Raw genomic sequence first — 26,259 nt, 5'->3', positions numbered from 1 at the left:
TGCAGATCACATAGCTGCTGCCATTTGGTCAGAGCTGTATTTAATGGCACATACGATTTTTATGTGAAGCAAGAAGGGGCCAGCAGCATCAGCTGTGGAGAGCTTTGCCAGGAGCCCATCTGTGTCCTGGGGCTGAGACACAGGGAGCACTGACATGCTTTCACTGAAGCACATTATTAGACTTGAGCTGAACTTGGGCAAGGAATGCCCTGAGTACCCAGAGTAATCCTCTGCTTGACCTTGCACATCACTCATTTTTATTTCACTCTGTTTCACTTGACTCAGCATGAGCTGACCATGAGTGCACAGACTTAAGGCCAGCTCCAGCTTACATTCATTTCTGTACGCTTGAATTTCATAGTGTGTACTAGTAAAAACATGCAGGACTGAATTTTTCAGTTAATTGTAGGCTGGATATCAAACACTTGATGCTCCTTGAGTGGCTGAAGGTCATTGAGTGAAATTGTCCAGAGAAGCTGTGGCTGCCCCATCCCTGGAAACGGGCAAAGCCAATTTGGACAGGGCTTGGAGCAGTCTTGTCTAGTGGAATGTGTCCTTGCCTATGGCAGGGGTGTGGAGCAAGGTGTGCTTTAAGGTTCCTTTCAGCCAAAATCATACTATGATGAGTCAGTTATAAGTTCAAGAGTACCAGAAGTGAGGACATGGCTTCTTATGTGCCTTAAAAAAGAGAAAAGCAAAGTAGACCTGTTGTAGTTAATTCACAGGATTACAGGTACATTTATTGTGGATAATGAGGGTGGTGAAAGGGTCAAGTGTTAGATGGAGCTGCTGGCAGGTTGCAGCTTACAAAGGGTGGTTCCTGGGATGTTCTGTCTCCTTAGATGGTGAGATCATGTGGAAAGGAAGAGAATGGACTCTTGATAGGTGTCTAGGGCGTTCAGCTCACTTTTATTTGAAATACAGTCGTGTTCATGCATTAAATAGAATGGGGTTTTTTCTTCAGTAGAGTGGGATAAACTTCAATTACTTTCCCTGTTTGGAATACCTTATCTGTCACATTTCTAGTTGAGGGAACTGCAGTTGTCAGACACAGGCTAATTTCATATGAAATGGTGCCTTGGATAAGTTAGTAGTATTCTTTCATAATTGTAATTAGCAGCATTTTAATTACATTTAAAGTAATAGTTAATGCCTCTCTTTATTCTTTGTCCCCACCAAGTTCCTGATTATGTCAGTCATTCTGAATGGAGGCTTAACTACACATGTATAAGAAAGCACAATATTGGCTTTATTCTCATTGCCTCAGGTATTACAGAACTATCCTGTATCACACAAAACAAAGATAACTTGCTGCCATGTTCTCTTTGCCTGATGTGCATATGATCCTAGACCTGTAATGTTTGTGAAATAAACTTTATGGGAGTGTATGCTATGTGGGAGACTGCTTTATCCTTGTAATCATTTTTCAAAATTCAACATTGCACTAGAAACTAACTGCCCAGCATTAATTATATAATAGCAATTATATAGGAAACTGCTGTTACAATTGATTGTTAGTGAGACCCTTGCAGTCTCCATAAATAATCATAGCCACTGGAAGGTGGTTATGGTTTAATAACTGTTTGCTGGTATGTCCTCACAGTACTTGTCCTTTTTCTGTCATCTGCCCTGTGATTACCTTGATGGATAGGAGAAGACTGTAGTAAACAACTGTAAACTTAACCTGGAGAAGATGCTATCCTGCTTTTTGCCTGCCCCCTTTCATCCACTGTCTATCAGAGCTTTGGGAAACCTTATTTTTTTTTCTGCAGAACTCTTTGAAATAAAATATTCTGTGGAATCCTACCTGAAAGAGGCTTAGCCCCTTTAAAACATAAGGAGTTCGGCAGTTACTGCTTTATTAACTTTGTCTAAATATTTGATGGAACCTGGGGCTCACTTTGCTTGAAAAGGGCTTTTATATTGACTTGATGAACTTGTATTCAAGTTGTCATTCAGAAATTGGTTTAAAAATTGGAGGAGTAAAGCTTGCATCCAGGCACAATAAATCTATTTGATATGCTGACACTGATGCTCATGATGAGAGAAGGCCTGCAAGATTCTTAAGGTAAGATGCAGATCAGTCAGTAATGCCAGGTACAAGGATGGCATAATCTTGATTACCCTATTGCCTGGAGAATGGATTTGTTAATAGATTTGGCATAGGAGGAGAAGAATTTGCTTGTAACATGAAAGTGATGGCCAGAATAAAAGAACAGGATTGACGGATTTGTGGAAGGAAAATCATGTCAGCAAGTTAAAGAGGTTTTGTGTTAACCTTACTTGTTAATGAAGATAATTCATGTGAACAGGATATTTGAAGGAGATTACTCACAGCAAGATTAGCCATAGGAGATATATCAAGGACCTGGTGGAACTTTTGAAGCCAATTATGTGGCTGACAGCCTCCTACAGCTGTGAGAATTGAACCTCCAAGGGAAAAATACAAACTCTTGAAACATTCAAGATGTAGTCATACTAAAACAAACACTTCTCTTTTCCCTGTTCTTCCTAAATCTCTCAAGTGGAGAAAATTGGAATCCTTGTTCTACTCATGTTGTGTGCATTTCTTGGCTAAAAACAATTGCTTTATTTAGAATGGCCTTGTGGTTGTGTGGTGTCTTTTCATGAGAGTTGTAGATGCATCAATGACTCAATTAGCCATTTCTCTTTTCTTTAGTAAAAGGAGAAGACCCAAATGCTTAGATCAAGAAAATGATCATAATGAAAGAGGAACTCCAGTTTTGCGTCATGAACAACAGCTTGGGTTGAAATTATTTTAGCTTGTTTTGTATTAGTATTTGTGAGTAACAATATTTTTATTTTGCAACTGACTGTGACTTAGTAGTGACTGTTAATATTGTTTACATCTATTGTGTGTAAAGTGCCAGAAGCACAGAAAATACTGTGCTTCTACAGCACTGTCACTGATGGAAAGTAGGAATGTGAGATTAGAGATTTGCAAGTTGAAGAATTTAAAGATTAACAAAATGACATAATTTAATTGTTGATGTAACTTTGTTCTCAAGCATACTTATAACTCAAATGCACTATCTAAAGTCAGGTAAGTTTTGGTTTTGCTTCTGAAGCTGTAGGGCAGGTATTTGGCAGATGTAGGCAAATGTTTCTGCAAATATTTGCGAATTTGTACCATTTGCTGCAGAAGTAAACCAGTGGCTCAGTGCTCCTGTACTCCCAGCTTCTGGCAGTGCAAGCTATTTTTGTTTCCTGATTCTTCCTTTTCAGGTTTAACTTGAATAATGCTTCTGCTCAGACTGCACCTGCTGTATCCAAGCTCTGTCCCAGTGCTTCTGAAACTCTGCTCTTCCTCATCTCCATCCCAGTCCCAATCTTGGAGTGTGAACAGTGTTTTTCCTCCCTCAGCTCCCATGGTCTGGATCCATGTGTGTGCCAGTCCCCTGCTGCCATACAGTAAACCTAATCTGTGTCAAACTGGCAGTTGCCAGTAAGGTTCTGGATTGTAGCAATTGTTGCCATAATTGGGATTTAAGTTTCTTACTGTGTGACTCTAAATATTGCAGTCACAATACAATACTCTGAGTGTATGTTTGCTTCACCCTGGAAAGCTCTTCCCAACTAACTGTTGTGGGTGATTTTCTCTGCTCTCTTAAAGGGAGCTTCAGACTTACATCCCTGTGTTTATCAAGTCTGAGAAATTTAGTACTGAGCACAGGATTTAAGTAGTGATTATTCAGTTAATTTGTGGCTCTGGATGAGGTGATGTTTTCCTTGGATGTTTCTGTTAAGTGGTGGCTGTAACTTGTAGCATTGCCTGACAGCCAGTAAGTGAAGCAACAACTTGGGAATGCTACCAATAAATGTATTTGTAAAACTAATTAATTCAGATAGAGTTGTTCAGATTCAAATTCTTCTGGCAGAGCTAGTGCTGGTATGAAAATACTCAGAGGGAAAAGGGAATGTGGATGAGAAGAGGCAGCTCACCAGTGAGAAGCTGTGTCCTGCTCTCCCTAAGTGTATTGGGCTTGCTGGTGTTGAGTAAGGGCTGGGAAGGTGCTGCAGACTTAGAGTACATAGTGCATCTTGTTTGGTATAGACTGATCTAAGAAAGTCAAAAAATGAAGAAAAACTGTTCTGACCTGTCTCAACTCTATGGCTGAATAATCTTGTCCGTATTTCCCCTGCACCAATAATTTCCTTGTGGTCTGTTCATGGTACCTTACAGCATCAACCCTTTAGAAATTTTGTGGACTGCAAGGGATGCTGATTGTGCCACAGAGTTTTTTGTTGGCTAAACTTAAGTGCAAGAGAAAGGAAATTAGAAGGAAGGGGTCACGTATGGTTTGTTTATAACTAAAATACAATTTTACTAAGACTTTGCAATCCCATGATCTGGAACAGCTAGAAAGCTGCACAGAAAGTGGGAGGTGAGACACAGGCTTCCTCAAGGGTTGTCATGTTCAGTGTATAAAGTAATTAATACAGAGATCTTGAGCTTGCAGCCTGCAAATTGAGTAGCATGTTATACAGCCTCCAAAATAATTTCCAATTAGAACTTCAGCAGGCTTAAGAGATAAACCTGCTAAATGTTGTTATTGAGAGCTAATGCAGAAATGGGTTTTGATGACTGAGCATTAATTGAAATAGGTATTTTGCATTCAGCCATGTATCTTGTGGTGTCTGGTTTCCTTTAAACCATTTCCTGATGGAGTTAAGTATTATAATATTTTTCTAATGAAGTTACTTTGAAGAGCTCAGGACTTGCACAGCATATGACATCTCATAAACTCTGCCACTTGCATTTGTTGAAACTTTTGGTCCGTGCTGATGGCCCTTTTTCCCCATCTCCTTGTTCTTTTTCACAAATGGGACATTTGGGGCTGTCCAGCAGCTGCTGTGAGGCTCCTGCTGCACCTGTGAGCCTCAGGCTGCTCCCCACCAACCAGCCCCATTCTCCCAATCATGGCTGGGCTGAGACAAATCTCAGTGTGAAATTGAGACCTCCATGGAGATGCCAGGAAAAACAAATTATTCCTATGAGGATTTTGATGTTGAGTGTTCTTCTGTGTCATGACTGCAGTGCAGGAAGGGCAGATCTTGACTTTTCTATCCACAGTCACTGTGGCTATTAATGACTGTTGTGCAGCTTCATGAGTTTTTTCTCAGTGTTATTTCCCAAACAATGACAAATAAATTTAGGTATTAAATTACATTTTTAGAGTAATTAGATTGGTGTTTAATAGTACTAATGCTTATTCCAGCCATTAGTATACTTGTGTGGTACATTCATTGGTAACAGAACGCATTTTATCTTGGATCTGACCAACAGCAACTTTGCAGTAGATATCCAGGGGTTTGCTGGAGCAACTGTTCTGCATGAGAGTTACTCTGCAAGGAGAGGAAAAAAAAAGGCTTTTCATAGCATCACAGAATGGTTTTGGTTGGAAGGGACCTTAAAGCTTATCTCATTCCAACCCTCTGCCATGAGCAGGAACACGTTCCAGAACCCCAGGTCGCTCCAAGCCCCACTCAACCTGGCCTTGGACACTTCAGGGATGGGGCAGCCACAGCTTCCCTGGCAACCTGTGCCAGGGTCTCCTCACCCTTTAGTAAAGAATTTCTTCCTAATATCTCATCTAAACCTACTTAGGTCAGTTTAGAACCGTTCTCCCTTGTCCTGACACTATATGCCCTTACAGCCCCCTATACTTGCACAAAGTCACATTTTCATCTGTTAAAAAACCAACCAAACAATATGTTTATTCCTTATGCATCTTGCCTCTTCCAGGCCCAGTTGTGCCCTTCTCTACAAAATCTTTTTGCATGGAAGAAATGCATCCAGGTTACTGGATAAGTGGGGTCATGGGATTCGCTTTGCAGTGGCGAGTACAATTTATCTTCATCATTATGTACCTGAAAGCAGCCTGACAGGCAGACAGGCAGTTTGAGAGACAGGTATATTCATAAAAACAAAATACCTGCAAACTCTTTGCTTGTTATCTTGATAAACTGGTATATCAGGGCCCTGGCCCTGTTCTACATGTAATACAGTACTGAGTACTACTGCAGTAAAACTCCTACAGGTAGCTTTATTGACAGTCACAGATAACTGTGCATTATTGACACCAATTTACACAGACAGGATAATGTTATGATTTTACACTTCCTGGAAAATACAGAACATGAAGTGCCTGACGTCCTGCCATTGATAGCTTTGATGTCTGAAATATCTGAAAATATTGTTTCAGGATGTAGTAGAATATTGTAAATTTGAAGATGCTTGCTGATTAGTGTTGAAACACATTAGACAGTCTCAGTCTCCATCTGTTTGTAGGCTGAAAGCTCTTTAGGGCAGGCTGTGTTTTTACCTTTAAAGTATGTATGCTGTTCTGAGTAATGAAGAATGAGAAGCTGTCAGTATTGAAAAACTTGAGCATATTGATATCAGGAAGTGTTTGAGTGAAACGTGATGGCTGTTGCTTAAATTCATCAGTTTTGCCATTTCAGATGTACTTCATCACCAAATAGGTTGTGCAACAGCTGGCTATGAGAATTTTCAAAACATTAGTGTTCAGAAAGCAATGTTTGTGCTCACACTGTTTCAAGGGCTATGTTCAAAATATGTTATGTTGAAGGAGTTTCTAAATAGTTTATTTACTTTGTAAAGGTAAGGTTTGTTATAAGAGGTCCAGTACCTTAAAGAAGTTTTAACACCTTCCTTTTCTGGGAAGTGAGCATGAGAGTGAAATGGGAGTATTCTCAGGTACAGAAGTGTCCCTCCAGTGATTGATTTTGTTCTATTCTCTGTGTGCAGTCAGGCACATACTCAGGTGCCTGCACTTCTGGGGTGCTCTGCAGTTGCAGAGAGGTGAGCAAATCACACAGTGGAGAAGGGACAGATGAACCAGCGAGTGTCACAGAATCACAGACTGGTTTGGGTTGGAAGGGCCCTTGAAGCTCACCCAGTTCCAGCCCCCTGCCATGGCAGGGACACTTCCCTGGACCAGGATTCTCCAGGCCCTGTCCAGCCTGGCTCAGAGCTGTTCCTGCAGTCCTGGGCTTGTACATTTTGGTAGCTCCAGTCTGATCCCACAGCCTGAACACCATTAGTTGTTGGTGTGGGATATCATGCCAGTTTAACTTACATTCCTTCTCAGATTATGCAACTGCTTAAGCATTTTTAATTATGAGTATCAGCGAATTAGAAGGAAAACACAATTTCTTGTAAATGAGGCATCCATAAATCAAGGATAAACAAAGCTGCCTTTGGTATATGGAAGACTTTTTTTTCCCATGACAACATTGCAGACCATTGAGTGAGTGTGTGGAAATTAATGATGCAGATGAAATACATGAATATTAAGTGATGGGAGCATACAATAAAATAATAAATAAAAGAAATTGTAGTGCAGTTTTATAGTACTGATTTTTTTCTAGGTTTCCAGCAGTGGCAAGCTTTAGAATGACATTAAGACATATTTAAATCACACATGTGTTAACAATGCCAATTAAATTGTTCAATCATTTAAAGCTTTAATGGTTTATACCAGTGGTAGTATGTCCTTTGACAATTTTTTATTGTAAGTAGAGCTTAATTTACATTAGCTTCATGTTTTCTTACACTTTCAGTGTTAATTTAAATTTTTAATAAGATTATTTTCCCCACTCTGCTGAAAGCACTAAAGCATATGTAATGTGCTGTACCTTTGTGAGTCTTTCCCAATTTTCTTACGTATCTTGCCACATGTGACATCAGGAGGATGTAGTGTTTTTGAGAAATGCTTTTGGTTGGGGAAGCTGCTGTGATGTTGGTAAGCAGAAGTACTGAAATGGGCTTCTTGGATTGGACCTTTCCAGGAAGCAAACCTGACCCTGGGAAAGGATGTCTGTGGTGCCAGCTTGGGTAACCAAAATACTGAGTAATAACAGCTCCTGCAGACAGCTCCGTGTGTTCTTGGTGCCACAGCAAATTCTCTTTTAGTACCAAAAGATAAAATTGCCCCGTCTCTTCCAGAATTAGATGAACTTTCCAGAGCTCTCTCTTTTGAGAATCAGCATGGTTCAGGTTTGGGTGGGTCTTTAATCACCAGCTAAAGACTTCTCCAAGCCATTTGCTGTCACAGAAATATTCCTTCTTCTTTGAAAGAATGTTTCATGTCAAAGTTTGCTCTTGTTTCCCAGGTGGGTTTCTCTCTTCCATTTTCAAAGCTTTGTTCAAATGAACCTTTTCCATTTACAAATATTTTGGATTGAATGTTGTTCTGAAGCCTTGATTATAATTGGCAGATTAGCGAAGTATATTGATGTCAGCAAACCTCTTACCTGATAGAGAAGCTAAATATTTGTATTCTAGAGGAAAAATATGTAATAAGTCATTAAGAAATTTAAAACCCATGTTTCTAAAACATGTTGTGTATGTTAAGAATGTTAAAAGTTGGTATTTTCAAGACATAATGGTAGTTATGGCTGGGGAAAAACCATATGGGGCCTCCTCCTCTGGAAGGAGCTCTGCTGTGGAATAATCAATAAACCATCCATGATGGTGTGTACCAGGAAATAATGAAACTCGACCTATTGACTTGTTAATATGAGTGGTTTATTCTTTGGGATTAGCTGGGTGGGTTTTGTCTTTGGAACCTGATCCTTTCCCAAGTGTTTGGTTGTTGTAAAGTGCCTGATGGAGCAGAAATGGCAGGGCCAAGACTGTGACCTTTGTCCCCAGCACCATTCTTGTCATCGTTAGTGTTTTCTGCCATTACTTAATTAGCAAATGCTGCAACATCAGCAGAGGGAGGCTGGACAGCGCCTGAATTTGAGGAATGTGTTTATGTAAAACAAAACAAAAAAGAAAACAGCTCCTCCTTGACTTCCAGGAGTTTGATAAAATCTTGTTACACAACAAAAATACTTTGCTTGAACAACCTGCAACTGGAAATTGGTGCTTTTTCCTAACTGCAGGGGATGTAGCAATAGTAATCTGTTTTGTCATAAAACTGATAATGATTATTTCTGGTTTTAAAAAGGTGCAAAACCTGGAACTTCCAGTTGCACATAATTCCTTTATAATCTTGGTATTTTCAAAAAAAAAATCTGTCTTCTTTCATTTTCTGCTACAAAGAATAGAATTATAAGTTATTTTACTTTTTTTTCTTTAAATTGAAAATGATCCTGTGGCAAAGTTGGTCTCAGTTTGGTTTTTAGCTTGTAGAGAATTCTAACATGGATTTCAGTTCATCTCAGTGTTGGAGCTGACATTAAAAATGATAGTTCTGTATTTTCTGAACTGAATTAACGGTTGTAATAGTGAGAGTATTTTAGCCATTCTTTTTATGTGTTGCAAAAACACAAGATTTTCATGCCTGAATCACAGGCTGTGTGGAAAAAGCATGAAAGAAGACCTGAAAATTTGAACTCTGAGTTTCTTACTATAGATGTGTGAAAATGGCAGTTTTCTATGTGAAACTTGTGCTCGTCTGGTCTGGGTGAGAAAGTTTTAGTTGTCATGTCGTTTATGACTCTATTGCAGTCATGTCATTTAAATATTTTTTTCTTTTCCTTCAGTAGACCGTTAGCAAAATCAAAACTTGACAGTGGAAGTTGCCGTGCTCCTGTTGATTGTAATTCTTTATCCTAACTGGATTGCACTGATAATTTCTCTGTTGCAATCATCTGAGGCTTCACCTGAGTTACTTCACAGTTTCAGGAGAATTGCAGAATGATTGGTGATGGAAAGGATGTTTAAGCTCACCTGGCTCCAACCCCCTGCCATGGGCAGGGACACCTTCCACTGTCCCAGGCTGCTCCAACCCCATCCAGCCTGGCCTTGGACACTTCAGGGATGGGGCAGCCCCAGCTGCTCTGGGCAGCCCGTGCCAGGGCCTCACCACCCTCACAGGGAAGAATTTCTCCCTAATACCTAATCAAAAACTCCTCTTCTTCAGCTTAGTTTAGTTTTTTTAGCCTCAGTTCCTTAAATTCTTTTCCCATACTTGCATATATCCCACAGAAGTCTTTGAGTGTTGTTTATAAACATGAGTCTTTAAACATTCTGTATAAAGTGGTGGTGGTTTCAATGGATCTTTCCCATGGAGATGACCACGCATGTAACTCAAACCTTGCATGGCTGGAGTTTCAGATGTATTTTTTAAACATAATCTCAGTAAAAACAGCTGAAGCTGACCCATTTTTTATTGTTTTGTCTCCACTCGTGCCTTAACTTCCTTCTAATTCTCACGTTAATCCCTGCTTTGCATTAACCAGTTCTTCAGTTATCTCACCTGCTGGTGGGTGCTAAATGTGATTGATGTTGACAGTCTGGGTTTGTAACATGGCACCTGCAACCACTGAGCTGCTAACCCAGCCACCGTGTGCTCGTCAAGGAGTTTGTTTTATGTGCTGGTTGTGGAATCACTTTCCCTGGTGCCCAGGGAGTGAGTAGGTCAGGCATTCCCACCTCAGGCTGATGGGTGAGGAGTGAAGACAACCTTGCTTAATGTGTGAAGCCAGATCTGTTCAATTCCAGGTACCACTGCAGGGACAGGTGGATTGATTTGAGAGGTTGTTGGTCTGTAACACACCCCACACATCCCCCAGCAGTGTCTAGCTCAGTCCTCTTTTGCTGGTAGCTCCAGCACCTTCAGGTTTGGTCGCATGGTGCCTTCTCCAGAGGTGATTTCTCTAAAGTCACCTCTGTTGTTCAGTGTCCTGAAGCAAATCTGCTGTTAGAGTTGATGAGCTGGAGCACATCACGTTGTTTTTAGCTGCTTTCCTCAGCTGCTGTCTGACACTGCCCATCATGTTTATTACATTTGTGTTCTTCCATACTTCTTAAACAGAACCAACCCATCACCATGACCCAGTCCTTGTGGTGGTACAAGTAGCCACATAAAGACAGTGGTTACAAGGCTCAGTGTGAGAAAAGAGGTTCTCTGTCCCCCCTTTGCTGGAGGATGAAGGGGGGATGTAGAGTTGAGGGAGCTCTCATTAAAGATGCTCTGTGCTGAGTAGTATTTTGGAATCTTTGGAATTTATGTATATTTGTTTTTACAAGGCTTGTTTAATGTTTAAGTAAAATGTACTAAGGTTTTCTTAGTGAACTGAAATGTATTATGAGTGGTTGTGAGTATCTGCAAGTAATAATGATTTTACATTATTACAAAAAGAACATTCTTTATATTTGGACTTTACATAGTGGGCTGTGATGAGGGATGCTGAATAAATTAAATATTATGGTAATGATACGATCTAATTAACATTTTTCATACAATAGTTTTCATCAATTTTTCTTTGTTCTTTTTTTGTTTTTTAACAACATGGACCATTGCCAATTATTTTGTTACTGAAAAGGTAAAATAGGCTGTTCATCTCATTCCTTTTTGTTTGCTTTTTTTCCATCCCACTCTAGTTTTGGCAAGCAGTCTGGAGGAAAGCGAGGATGCGAATGTATCATATTGGAACCCTCAGAAATGATTGTGGTAAGGCAGATTTTTTTCATATGTATTTAAATCTATTGCTGGTTTCAGCAAATTCTTTCTCTTTTACAGCAGAAAGCTTATTGTAAAGTATTCTATGAAATTGCAGTAAAATTGCCTTGATTTCAATTATACCTATGGCTGCTCTCATAACAGCAGTAGCTATGTAAATTTAATCTAGATGGGTAAATGATGATGATGATTAGGTCATTCTTTCTAAAATTATGCTTACTTGAGTTTCAAAAGCCTAACAGTCACGGCTGAGCTGAGCATTCCTGAGTCAGGCTGTGGCTGTCTTCTATCTTGAGTATTTTATTTACACCCCCATTCCCCATTTCATGGCTTTTATTGGGCATGTCTGGGTGGAACAACATTCTTCCTCCAAGCCTTTGCAGTGCTACATGGTGTGAAGGCTTGTAGGTAGGAGAAGAAACATGAGAGTGCTTAGCCAGGCTTGAAGGGTAGGATTTGTCACCATCCTTAATGTCCAGGATTCATTCTGCTTCTTCAAAACACCTATTGATGCTACCAAGTGCATCCATAGATGCATATATATGTGCTTAGAGAGTTTAACTTAGTCCTCCCCAGGTTGTTGTACACATGCATTTATAATATTAGGATTGCTTTTCCATAGTGAAGACCAACATTGTATCCCAGCAGTGTGCCTGGGGACACAGGCAGATCTCTTCCAACTTTCACCTTAGATGTTTTTAATGGAGCTGGAACAAAGCTGTTTGTTGTGCTCAGAACCCACATGTCTGTTGATCAGACTCTCATCTCCAGACTGCTATTGATTTAGCTGCCCTAGATCTAGATATGGTAACATTAAAACTAATATTTGGCAGAGTCTCTTACTGAGCATGTAAATACTCAGCTTCCATAAAATATTTGTTTCTCACAGTGCATTACCAGCAGGGATGTCAGCAGTGTCCTGTACCAAGTCCACTTGCTGTCCTTTGTGCAGTTTGCTCTGTGCAATGTCAGTCTGACTCTGCTCATGGGCTCTGATAGCATCAGTAATATTCTCTGTGTTGCAGCATGTATCTTAAGCTACAGTCTGCCTTGAAGTGCAGGTTAAGAGTGCAAGAAACCTGTCTTCATTTCTGGAGTGAAACAGTTAATTTGTTTTATTCTGAATTATCCAGTCTCAAAGCCGGAATTCTGGGGGGGAGATTTATGCCTGGAGGGATTTATGCCACAGCAGCACTGTTTGGGTGGCAGTGTGTGCAGCCATGTCAGGGGAATGCCCCAGGCCCACTGGTTTGCATTTGCTGCTTTGCATTTTTACTCTTTAATTGCAGCTGCCAAGGATCTGGTGGCTGAACTGAGCATGTGGTAAACTCAGTGTGCCTGGGTGTTGTGCTGGGCTCAGCTGAGTCTTGCTCCTCAGTGCTCCTCTAGCAGAGTGAGAAACACTCACTTATCCAGCCGTATCTATTATCAGGCATTAGGGAGAAGTTCTTCCCTGTGAGGGTGGTGGGGTCCTGGCACAGGTTGCCCAGAGCAGCTGTGGCTGCCCCATCCCTGGAAGTGTCCAAGACAAGCTTGGATAGGGCTTGGAGCAACCTGGGGGAAGGCTAGACCAGCCTGGTCTGGCTGGTGACTTGACTCACTGCAAGTACGTTTGTAAGTTTACATGAAAAATATTTAATGGGCAAAGGAAATCTTAAGAAATACCTACATCTTTGGTCACATCACCATTGTAAAGAAATATAAATTAAAAAAAAAAAAAAGGAGATGGAAATAAAAGAGGAGCTTCTGTGCAGTGTGTGCTTCAAGACAGAAACTGACCCTGTTGAAATATTTATGGAAGAAAGTAGTGTTGTGTGTGTAACTTGAGTAGGCACAAGTGTGGTGGGTGTTTGCAGAGGAGCACAGCATCACAGGAGCTGGGGAAGCCAGCATTGGCCATTTCAGCAGCCTCACACACTGCTGGGTGTTCCTGGAGACAAAGGCACAGCCCAGACAGCTGTTTGCTCTGTTTGAAATCTCCTGAATTGTCTGTAATTGTGATTAAATGCCAGTGAGAGTATAGAGGCACTTGAAAGTATCTTACATCCCTCTCTGGAGCTTCAGTATAATTTTTCAGTAGGAAAATCAGAGAATTAAAAGTGCAGAGTAGTTTCCTCATTATATTTATGGTCATATTTTACAGGTAAATGTAGCTAAAGGTGCTGTTGGCTGTATTTTCTAGGAAGCACTTCAAATAGTGTGAGAAAAAAGCATCAGTTGTGGTGGTGTGCACCTTGCTAATGATCTTCACTGACATAAGGTGTGCTTGAGTTTTAGTTCCATGATTGACTCTATTAATTTCTCTTAATTCTTTTATTTTCTATAGTTTTTACTTTGCAACATACTAATGAGGTTTAAATATAATGAATATTTATCTTCAAGCAAAATAATTAGTTAGCTGCTTTAATGGAGTTAAAGAACTCTATCGTTTCCTGCTGGTGACTGATTTTAATTTTTTTTCCTCCTCTCCTGTCACTTTAGAATGTAAATCAGCTTTGTAGGGGGAATCCTCTGGGAATGGACCCATTTTAAAGGCCATAAAATGTGGTCAGCTTAAGTTAATGAGGATAACAGATAGTGTGTGAATGGGCATTATAACTCATATTTTTGGAGGCTGAGCAATCTATTGAATTAATAATGGCCCCATTTATCATTTAGGAAGATGGCCCAGAATTGCAGCATATTTTGGTATATTGAAGTGTTATTACTGTTGTTCCTAGGTGCTTTCATTTTCTTCTTCAGATCTAAGTGTAAGATTTCAGAAGAGCAGTGTGATACTTGCAGGTGGAAAATATTTCATTGCTGCTTTGGACTGCAGAGTGAAACAGGGCAATCCTCTGGTTTAGATTGGATATTGGGGAAATTTTCTTCATGGGAAGGGTCAAGGCCTGGCACAGGCTGCCCATGGAGTTACCATCCCTGAAAGGATTTCATGGATGTGTAGATGCAGCACTTGGGGACCTGGTTTAGTGGTGGGCCTGGCATGGTTGGATGTGATGATCTCTGAGTCCTTTTCCAGCCTTAACAATTCTATGATAGTGTATTGAAAATGAAATAATGGGAAGCAGTCTGTGGGACAGTGTCTCCATCTGAGCTGATGGCAGCTGGTTCTCCTGGCTCTGCAGTGCCCAGGGAATCTGTCCTCCCTTTGCTCCCCTGCCAGGACCTGGCTCCCCGCGCTCACAGAGAAGCTGAATTCCTCCACAGGGCTCTGATGAGGGTGACACCTCTCTGCCAACAGGAACTTTTAGTTTTAACCAGGTGAGAGCAGGGCTGAGTGAGGTGCCCAGGTGTGCCTGTCCTGTTGATGCACAAACATCAAAAACAGTTGTTGTGAATCATGAGTGTTGACAACCTGATGGTCAGCTGGACTCAAAATACTGCTCGTGCTGGTGGTGCTAAGCTGGAAGCTCTGGGGTGTGGAGATCTTTCCTGGTTTCTGATTTCCATGCTGTTTTTGTCAACAGCAGTTCACTAACCAAAGGAAGCAGGTGGTCTCATTTTCCGCCACTTGTTTGTTCTGACTTAGTGCTATCAAATAATTTATTAATGCTTACATCTCAGTTTTCAGTTAGAATTATGAAACAAAAAATAATTTCTTCTGTCACTGAGTGTTTGTTTTAATTTAGCCTTAAAAATAGCTGTTCAGTTTGGAATTTCTTGATAATAAAGGTTATCTGTATTGAAAGAGTCTTTGTCCACCTCAGCAGCTTCTAAGGTCCAGTTTAATCTGTTCTGTTGGAGAAGTTCACTGCTTATTTTGGTTTCTATGGTCTTGTAAGACTGAATGTGGGAAAAAAAATGATAAGGTATTTATTGAAGGAGATCACGTACAAAAATTTAAAATTAAATCAGTACAATTTTGATTATTTAATTACTAACTCCGTACAAATCCAAAACTTCTTATTTCTGAAGGACTTCTGTACAGTTTGAAAGCAACATTGTTTCTAGCTGGAAATCCATAGTTATGCCGCATGAAGAAAGGCTTGTATATCAATCATCTTAGTGCATTTTTTTATAGTACTGGATGGCCTGTTTAAAAAGGTTTTTTTTATTTTTGTGTTTCTGCTTGCATCTACTGTATTCTTTACACTCTTACACCACTGTGCTTACTGCAGTGCTGCAAATAGATATCTTTGGTTGTTGTCCTGTTCCTTTGCAAAGAGGTAGTAAAATTATAGTGAAAAGTGTGCTTATCCCTTTTTCAACTCAGCTTTCCTGATTTCTTTCTTTGGCAGTATTATTGTGTGAGCTTCACTCTTCTTTTCCTGCTTTTCTAACCGTTGTATCTTTAACCCATGTTATTAATGTAGGATTTCTCTATGGAATCAAAAATAACCCACAAGACAAGCTCAGCTGCTTGCACTTTCCTTTGACCTTAGACAGACCATAGGTGTTTGAGAAAAGTGATGTGGAAGATAGATGTCATCTTGCTTTTGTGATGGTGTTGGCTTGGTCACTTTCTTGTTTCTGTTTGTTAACTCTTTCTGTGTTTCATTTCTTTGTATCTTTTGGATTTTAATTTCAAGGTAATTTACTTGAGTATGTGAAGTGAGAGCTCTGTAAGATCATACAGAGGTTTTTCTCCTGTTCCAGCAATATATTTAGGAATTTCCAGTGAAATTTGGAGGAAAAAAAATTAAAAATAAGGCATTGAATACAGTAGAAACTTGTACATAGTAAATACATTGTAGAGAAGCTTCTTGCCTGCTGCAGCCTGTTTGCATGTCTGTCCTGCTTCCTGCTGGGAGATATTTTTCCAAAACATCAAAAGGAAATGGGAAAGGATGAGACTGCTTTTTATAGAAAACAAGTATTGTAGTTATTGAGATAAAAGGTTTCATGTTGGCTTTTACTAAACAGATAAATTTACCTAATTTTTAATGTTTAGTCAGAGATAATATTTAACATCAAGTTATGAAGAAGTTCCAGCCGTTTCTCCATAATCCACTGAAAGTGATTAGGAGGCAGTATGACATAGGTGAAGTAGCTCTTTATAAAAAGCTGGAATATTTGAAGTTGTTCAGCTATGGATTGTACTGGAAATACATTATGCTTTTAAAAATTTCACTACTAAAAATAGGGTATAATGCAGTATTTTTGCCAGATTATAAATGCACAAAAAATGGTAATTTCTGTGTTGAAAATAAATTATACTTTAAAAAATTACACTCCTAAAAATAGGGTATAATGCAATATTTTTGCCAGATTATAAATGCACAAAAATTGGTAACTTCTGTGTTAAAGGTAAGCTTGAAATGAGCGGTGCCTGTAACTCCTTCAGGATACATGTGGGTGCAGAAGAGTTTCTGCTGATGACTGACATTGTTTAGAGGATATGTGTGCCTTTTTTACCTTTTTTTTTTGTTTTTTAAATACATGGTTTCCCGGAAGGAAACTGTGGCCTCAGCTCATTGTAACAAGCCCCTTCTGAGATCTGCAGCCGTGTTTCTCTGAAACAACCACAGAAATTTGCCCCGAAACGTTTAACTGCCCTGAACTGATGTTTGTTCCTTCCCCATGAGCTTCATACGGCTCCACCGGCTCTCGGTGCTATGGAAGAACTGGATGTTTAACCAGGAGCCTGAACATGTGTTTCAGGTGGAGAACTCCAAGGACAATGAGGAGAGCATGTTGCAGAGGGAAGTGCCGCTGCGGCAGTCGCGCCGCAGGTACCGCAGGATCAACCAGCGCGGCGAGCGCCAGACCATCACGGACAGCGTGGACTCCAGCAGCTACCTGTCGGTGAGTCTGCCCTGCTTGGTCCCTTTCCTGGGCTCTGTGCTGCCTGCAGGCTGCCTGGAGCTGGCTTCTGGTGACAAAACTGGTCAAGTGAATAGTCCATGCTTGCTGGTTTTGAGAACACTTCTCTAGTGTTGAGAGGCAATGAAGTGGTTTGGGCTGGAGCACCATAGGTGGAAGTGAAGGTAGTAATTGGAAGAGATGGGGTTTTTTGGTTTGAGGATCTTCAGCTGAGCACTATAAATAAATCTTAGCATGCTCACTGGACAGAGAAACAGTCTTTCTTTTGCTGGTTTTATCTGGTGTTTTTTTGGTAAGATGTAGAAATCAGTGGGTTTCTTATTTTTGCCTTAGTATATTTGAACTGTGGCTTAGAACTGAGTTAATTGCAAATGCAAATCAATGCAGCATTAACACTCTTGTACTCGGTTGTGTTTACTTGCTTAAAAATAGTGCAGTGGTAGTTCAAACATCAAAACGAGTAACAACTGATCTAGGCTTAAAGAGCAGCAGAGACTATAAACTCTGCGCTGTGTAGAGGCACACACTCTGTGGTTTCAGGGCTGCAAATTGTACGTGAAGGTTTTTTTTCACCATTATTTTTCAAACTTCCTGCTTGGTAACACAATATATGTCATCTAGACAAATAATTGAATTGAAAATAATTGTTCTGGATAATTTGATCTGCTTTGAAAAATCAAAGTTTCAAACCAGTAATAATGTTGAAGTACAAGCCTGGAATAGTATTCATGCTCAGAAGAGAAAAAACCAACTTCTCTCCATTTTCCCATCTTCCTTTTCATCTCCCCAAAGAGGTAGACTCTCAGTTGATATGCTTCAAAATATCTGATGTGTGCAGTCAGATATGAGCTTATAACATGAACTGATGTTTTTTCTGTATGTTGGTAGCAGTTGGGTTGCAGGTGGTGATTTTAGACCTTGCGCAGCATTACTGTGTCTGTGACAGGAAGAGAATATGCTGATTGAAGTTTAACATCCTCTGCTATCTCATCTCTAGAACTGTCACATATGTTGGATTTTATCATTAGTAAGACATTAAATTAGTTATTGAAGAAATGAGATGTTGGACACTCACACCCTGGGCAAGTGTGCATAAAGCTTTATTAGGAATTAAATTCCAATCTGTGTAGGACAGAGCCTATCTCTGTCTCTTTGGTGTTTGTGACAGTGAATAAGCACACAGCTAATAATTCTCAGGTTTCATTGCTAAGAGTAGGTGAATGCCAGGAGCAGCTGATGCTGGTGCTACCTCTGCAGCTTGCCTGGAGGGATGCGTGAGAAGGGACTTGGCATCTTTGTTCTGAGAAAGACCCAAGTTTCACGGCTTCTTGAATGATTTCAGGGGCTGTCACTTACTGCTGCAAGGAGTCAGTATGGTACACTCAACAGATCATGTCCTCATTAAGATTTTTCTTCAAGTTGGTTTATTTTCTTTTGTGTTGATTTATTTCATTGTTACCAACAGTACGGGGCACCTGTGCCTGTAGTTGCTTGTTTCAAACCTGGTGGCTTCTTCAGGTTTGTGGAGGAGGGAAAAAAAAAATACACACACACACACACACACACATATACACACATATATATACGTATGTATGACGTGTTTGATGGAAAATCGTATAAACTTCTTAGATCAGAAGCACATTTCCAAATCTGCTTTTATGTCTGTTTATTAGGAATATACAAGAAGACTCCTGTAATACTGTTTTCCTGAATGAGTGAGTGCTAAATGGCAAGGACTGAACAACCACCTCTCTGCTACCAAATCTCCAAGATTTTGGGTTTTCTGCAGCCTGAATTGAAATACCAATCCTTGCTTTGTAGACTGTAAGCTTCTAATTGGAAAGTGTCATACTCAAGTACTTAAGATAGCAAAAAATAATTTCTAACTCAGTAGATGACTCAGGAATTGAAGCACAGTAACAAGCTGCCTATGTGACAAGTAAGAAAAAGTTTGGTGTCTGCATTTTCCCATATTTCATTATAAACTAGTAAAGCAATAACTTTATTTTAGGTATGGTGGTTTCCATGCCTATATGAATGTGCTCATACACTGGTTCTTTCCCAGTGATCTTGAAAAAACAGATTCCATGGTGAAACCCTTTGCGTAGCCCATGGGAGAAGGGAAGGATCATAGAATGGTTTGAGTTGGATGGGAGCTTAAAGATCATCTAGTTCCAGCCCTCTTCTGTAGGCAGGGGATCAGGATAAGGAGGAGGGCAAGTCAAACTTCCATTGTACAGGAACTTGCAATAAGGTTTCTGCCAGAGAGGGAAAAGTGTTTACAAACTCTCCAGCAGATTTCCTGTGTGGCATAATGCTAATGAACGAGCACAGAGTTGTATTTCACTCTCCAGCCTGTTGCTGAGTGCTCTGTGACAGATGCTGAATGCAGCCTCATGGAGCTTTTGTGAGTCCTGTGTGCTTGGGGAGGGCTTGGAGCTTTCCAGCCTCCACATGGACTCCAGTCCATCTCCTCTGGTTGATGTTGGAATATTCAGTATGACGCCATTTAAGTTTTTACATACCTAATCCCTCACGTGCAAGTAGTTTTCAGCTTTGTAAAGAAAACTCAGATCCTTTAGGTACTAAATCCAGTATTTTTTATCTCAGCTAGGAGTATTTTCTTAAATATAAGGTTTCTTGGGATTACTTTTAAGGGGAATTATCTATGCAATCTCCATTAACTCCTTAGAATGTAAAATCTCTGAACATTAAATATACTATGATTATATTTAAGATTAAGGTGAATCTGTGTTTTGTAAAACATTACCTATTGGGTTGTTAGACATGAACTAACATCTACTTCTCACAAGGAGTACTTCTTGTTAGTGCTGGAACTTGTTCTGTAGAAATACCTGATTTGACACCAAGATTTATATGCAGATGCTTTAAATAATATTTTAAAAGATGGTTACTATCCTTGAAGCTCTTCTTTTCTCTTACACCTCTTAATTAAGTAAAAGAGTTCTAGTTCTTGATTTAACTGGATATCTTCAGGATAGTTGACATTGAAATTATTGTGGGTATCTTAAATTTCTTCCCTCCCTGCCTTCCCTCAAATGAGCTAAGAATGGATCTTCTGGTTGGTTTCTTTGGTGAAGGTATTACCATTTCGATTCCTTTGCTGTGTTTTTGTGGTTTATAGAACAGTGTTATTTCACAAGAGCACTGGTTGTCTGCAGAATTAGCTATTTGTAGTTGTTTGTTGTTGGTTTTTTTTCCCCTTCCAGGCAAGCACAGTGAACACATGCTGGCAGTGTTCTTTCTTTCCCCTCAGAGTGAACAGGTTTATATTTCTGTCTCTATCTCCCCAGTGCCCAGTGTGTGACTTTGCTCTTGCAGCCCCTGTGCAGGGTTTGCCAGCGCTGCTCTGGGGGTTGGTGAGCAGGCTGGGCTCCCCTCCAGGTCCAGAGTGCACCCAGAAACTGTGTTGAGGTTCTGCTGGCACTGGGGATTTTCCCTTGTACAGCACAGCAGGATCGCAAGGACAGCTGTGTATTTGGCAAACACTTAGCACTGTTTTTCAGGGTGCACCATAGCCCTGCTGCCTGTGAAGGGCTGGAGGACGTGGCTGTGTCACCGTGGGTCACGTGTGAGGCCATGGCCACCGTGGCAGCCTGACAATGTGTGCCTGTCAGTCTGCCCGGGGCAGGCCTGAGCATCCCATAATTACATCACATCTCTTCATCCCTGGGCATTTCTGGCCTTTTCCATTTTTGTCACTTACTGTGACAAATTGTGCATCTTGCAAATCACCTCCACAGTAACGTCCTGAGTGTGGGGGAGAAGGTGAGGCTGGGCACATTTGGCAAAAGCCCTTGCTCAGAATGAATGGATTAGGAAGAAATGTGCCATTGGTGTTAATTATGGCAGCTCTTGGTTCAGATCTGATTTGTTAGCATGGTTGCGTGTCTTGGTGGCGATAAGCATCCAGCCAGGAGCTGGGGTCACTGCAGCAGGGCAGCGTCACAATGGAGACGAGTGAGTCATTTCTATTCTTAGTCTGCTTCTCAACCCAATCAATAATGCAACCATGTTTTATGATTACAGAAGAAGAAAATAATAATACAGCCATGTTTTTTACTTACAAATTATTTACTTACAATTATGATCATCTCTGTTAAACTATGTCCCAAACTTCTGTGCTCATGCAGTAGGAGCTTGCAAAACTGCAGCCAGAATAACAGCAAGTGACTTTTTAATGATAATGCTTAGAAAAAAAATTAATTATAGTTCTGGTGCTTTATAAAAATTAAATTGCTATTTTGATCTTGGATCAAGTAATAGGAAAGTAAACAGTTCACTTATTTATCTTCACAGTTAAAAAATAAAACCTGAGATAGTAAGTTTAGCATTTATATTTCTTGCAGTGTTTGATTCCAAACAGGGTTTAACAATTCGATACAAATTTCTATGTGACTCAAAACTGTAAACTCAAATCTTTTTTTCATTTCAGTAAATTTTTTCTAATTCATGTTTGTAATCAGTAATTTGAGGCTGTGGACTCCCCATCCCTGAAAGTGTTGAAGGCCAGGTTGGATGGGGCTTGGAACAGCCTGGTCTAGTGGAAGGTGTCCCTGCCTTGGGGAGTTGGAACCAGATGATCCTTAAAATCCCTTCTAACCCAAACCATTCTGTGATTCTGTGCATTTATTACCCACATACATTTTTTACAAGTCTCTGTGATATTTTTTTCAAATGAAAAATATTTGTAGCTCTAAAAATAGTGCATGTATGACCCAATGCCTATTTCTGTGGAGTTGTGACAACATACTGAATTTTTTCAGCTGTTAAATTTATTGTAGAGGAGAATAAAGAAATTAGTACCAAACTTTAGTAGTAATCCACTTCCTCAGAGATGCAATTTTTTAAAACTACTTTAAGAGGATGATGAGGTTTAAAAGATTTATTATAATACTGCATTTTATGGACAGTATCTTAATATTTGCATTAAGTAAAATTTGTCCTGGAGCCTTGTAGAAGCATTTATCTTCAGAGAAGTCTGTCGCTGCAGACTGCTTGAGTGGCAAGTTTCTTGTTCTTTGATCATTACTTAATGTAATCCTGTCAGAGGCTGGAGGTAGAATGGGGGATCTCATAATTGGAGGGAATTAAGTCACATTTCAATATACTGGATCAAACCCATTAGGTGCTTTAGCATCAGCAATCCTTTTCTTTTTAAATGCTATGAAACACCATGGATCTTTTATAATGTAGTTTTAACTACCAGGTAAATTTGCTGATATGGTACCTGTTATTGATATAAACCAAGTAAGACTGACTTAGAGCATGTCTCCAGCTGCCTGTGTTAAACCTGGACACAGTATCGCTGGCTTCTGTTTATTTGGAATATCAGTTAATTGTGATGAGGCTGTGGCTGATCTTGTGAGTGGCTGAAATGAGCTGGAGGAAGGGTCTCTTCGCAGCTCATTGCTTTTTATTGTGTTTGTGTCCACACTTCCTCTTTTTGACACTTTTAAAAAACACTTGACAGATTTTTAACTTTATTAACTAATGACAGGCTGAGAGAGTTGGGGCTTTTCAGCCTGGAGAAGAGAAGGCTCTGGGGAGACCATAGAGCACCTTCCACTGCCTAAAGGGGCTCCAAGAGAGCTGGAGAGGAACTTTGTACAGGGTTTGGGGGGATAGGACAAGTGAGGATGGCTTCAGGCTGATAGAAAAGTCAGTTTAGATTGGTAATAGGAAGAAATCCTTTACTATGAGGTTGGTGAGGCCCTAGCACAGGTTGCCCGTAGAAGTTGCGTCTCCTCATCCCTGGAAGTGTTCAAGGCCTTCTTTTATGGGGCTTGGAGCAACCTGAGATAATGGAAGGTGTCCCTGCCCATGGCAGGGGCTTGGGACTGGTTATTTACTAAGGTGCCTTCCAACCCAAACCATTCTCTTGATAAATCAAGAGAAAATTCAGGTCTTGCTGAAATCCATGGGTCTTGCAGTACATTTAAAGGATACAGAAATTAACGTTGTTGTTATCTCTCTAGAGATGTTGTGTGATATAAAGAGATTAGGCAGGTTGCTTCTTCCTGATGCTGTTTTTTCTCTGGTCTCCATCTTTAATTTTGCATGGCCCAGGTGGGATCCCAGCTCTCAGGTGCTCAGGAGCAGGCATGTGCTGAGGTTCCAGAGCATGTGCCAGAGCCTCTGTTAGCCAGGCACCCCTGGACAGGACCCTGGAAAAGTCTACGCATGCTGTCCCTGTTTGCAGCTCTTTTAACTCCTGCAGTTTTACGTGTTTCTTACCTCTGTGATCAGAAGAAGCATCTGCAGCGTGTTCATTTCCTGTGTGTGGGCCCCCGTGGGTTTGGTTTGTTGTGGGCTGCACACAAAGGACGCGTGGGTGTGGAGCCAGCACTGTCTGGTGGAGGAGATGTACATGGATGGAGCCCCCGCTTTCTGCAAAGGAAAATTACTGTCAGGCTGGGCTTGGGCTGGGGGAGGAGGCTGTGAATCAGGTGGTGGTTAAGCAGCTCTGTTAATGAATGGTGTGGAGGTGTCTGCTTCCCAGGGCAGCACCTGGGGAAGGGTCTGCAGTGTGAGTCTTGATGAGGAGCGGCTGAGGGAGCTGGCAGGGCTCAGCCTGGAGCAAAGGAGGCTCAGAAAGGACCTTATTACCCTCTACAGAAAGAGGGTAATAGGAAGAAAGGACCTTATTACCCTCTACAGCGAACTCCCTGACAGGAGGCTGGAACCATGTGAGGATTGATCTGTTCTCCCAGGTAACAAGTGATGGGATGAGCCACAACAGCATCAGGTTGGGCCAGGCAATATTTAAGTTGGATATTAGGAAAAATTTCTTCATGGAAAGGGTTATAAAGCATTGATACATGCTGCCCAGGGCACTGGTGGAATCACCACCTCTGGAAGTGTTAAAAACATCTGTGGGTATGGCAGTGAGGGCATGGTTTAGTGGTGAACATGCTGGTGGTGCTGGATTGATGGTTGAGCTTCCTGGTCTTGGAGGTGTTCTCCAGCCTTAACAATACTGTGGTTGTGTGATGTTACTGCTTCACAGGTGGAGCTGGAAGCAGCCTCTGGCAGGTCCCACTGGCATGCAGCATGGGAACCTGTGCTTGGCATCTTGAACTCGCCCTGGTCTGCCGAGGTGTCCTCGGGCACTTCCCTCTGCTTTTGTGAGCAAGGGGAAAATTGCCAAATGCATGTTCTCTCATACTTCACTTTACATATTGATTTTGTCTGCTCATTTTGTCAGCAGTGTTACTTTCAAGGGCTCCTTGAAAGTCTGCCGCTGGTTATGGTGGTCATTAGCAAAACACCAATCCTCAAAGTGTGCTGTGCATTAAAAATCTTCCTAGGAATTTCCATAGACCACTGGTGTTTCCCAATCCAATTAATGAGCACTTGCAGTTTCAAGTGAGTAATGACTTGAATAGGCTGTGGAGAAAGTACGAAAATACTTAATGAAAATACTGCCCTTTGGTTAAAATCTGGTTTTTTTTCTGCTTAATTTTTTTTTTTAAACTAACAGTGTAATGCAACATGTCAACCCCAGTTTATGCATAATGAAAGTGATTGTTTTTCAGACCTTATATTCAGGAGTTTCTGTAAAGATTTTATGGACTGGACAAGCATATGTAAACTGATTTACAGGAATCATCTCAGTTTGGGGGTGACATGTGCAGCTGTGTAACAGCAGTTAAGAGTGATGCACAAATGAAACTACATCAGACTGAAACTTGGGAGGGTTTATTTTTAGGCAAGCACCTGTATTTACTGAAATCTGGCTGCTGGCAGTAGTTTACAGCCCTTCTCATAGCCCTGGGGAGAGCCTGTGGTGGGGGGTGATGCCACAGTGTTGGGATGTGGCATCTTCCTGCTGCTGGGGGAGCTGCACTCTGAGGCTGGAAACAGAACCCGTCTGCTCTGCTCTTCAAGGCCAGGCTGAACAAGGTTTGGGGTGCAGCCTGGTGTAGTGGAAGGTGTCCGTGCCCATGGCAGAAGGGTTGGAATGAGATGAGCTCTAATGTCCCTCACAGCCTGTTCTGTGATTCTTGCCTCAAAGACCTGTTTTTGAACCTTTCTCCATCTCGAGTAAGTTTAGCAGTCAGCTGCACATCTGCTCCCTCCCCTGGTGATGGGTTGATGATGGACACCCTGAACACACAGCAGGTTTGTGTGTTGCCCTCCCCTTGCTCAGCAGAGCAGCAGAACTGTACTTGTTTATGATAATTCAAGAAAAACTTATGTTTTATATATACCTTATATAAAAATATCCCTTATATAGGGATATTTTTATATAAGGTATGTATAAAATATCCCTTATATAGGGATATTTTTACACTAATTTCTTACTTGCAGTCCAAACACATCAGTCTTTTTACCTGGTGATCACTTTCACCAGGAGGCCTGGAACTGTTTGGAAGCAGATTCAGAGCACAGCCTGTTCTTTGTGGGGAAACCATCCTGCTCTGTTGATTGGGATCAATCTGGAGAGTTGCTCAAGCCTTGACCTCAGCTGGTGCTGACAGTACTGTGGGAGGGATGTACTTCTGTGGCAGAAGAACCTTTCAAAACTTGTAAATATTTTGCAAATTGCTACCACAAGAAGTAAAAATTCAGTCACTGAAAAATTCAGTCGCAGTGCTGGTCTGAAAGCAAACCAGTGGGAGATCCCAAGTGAGAACTACAATTTAATAGGAAAATTAAAATAAAATGGAATAATACAAAAACACTGTCAGAGAATACAACCTGACGCCCTATTGGTCAGGGTGTTGGTAGCAGTTGGTAGCAGTCCCATAATGGTGGCTGCATCCATCCTGCAGTGACAGGTGTGGTTCTGGTGGAGCAGGGATCCTGTAGAAGGGTGGAGTTTTCCTCTGAAGGTCCAGTGGTGGTGTAGATGGGTCTGGTCTTCCTCTGGGAATCCAGTGGGAAAAGGCTGCCTGTGATGTTCCAAATCTCAGATTACATCCAGGTAGGAATGCTTGGCTCCTCCCCCTGGGTGGAGCATCTCCCAATGGGATGATGGAATTTTATCAGTCATGCAGGGACACTCACT

General features: G+C 40.9%; 1 protein-coding gene across 6 annotated transcripts in view; it reads left to right on the top strand.

The window, feature by feature from the left end:
* RAPGEF6 (Rap guanine nucleotide exchange factor 6) overlaps positions 1-26,259 on the top strand; it is a 121,481-nt gene that overhangs the window by 27,252 nt on the left and 67,970 nt on the right. For all 6 annotated transcript variants that reach the window (XM_054288197.1, XM_054288195.1, XM_054288199.1 and 3 more), the window contains exons 5-6: positions 11,384-11,453; positions 17,064-17,207. In XM_054288197.1, the coding sequence (XP_054144172.1) occupies positions 11,384-11,453; positions 17,064-17,207 (214 nt within the window). The remainder of the gene's footprint in view (positions 1-11,383; positions 11,454-17,063; positions 17,208-26,259) is intronic.

Source organism: Melozone crissalis, unplaced genomic scaffold, assembly GCF_028551555.1.
Source record: "Melozone crissalis strain CALT ecotype California unplaced genomic scaffold, PUWL_Pcris_2 ptg000061l_1, whole genome shotgun sequence".
NCBI classification, from domain to species: domain Eukaryota; kingdom Metazoa; phylum Chordata; class Aves; order Passeriformes; family Passerellidae; genus Melozone; species Melozone crissalis.
This window is presented reverse-complemented; position numbering and strand designations above follow the sequence as displayed.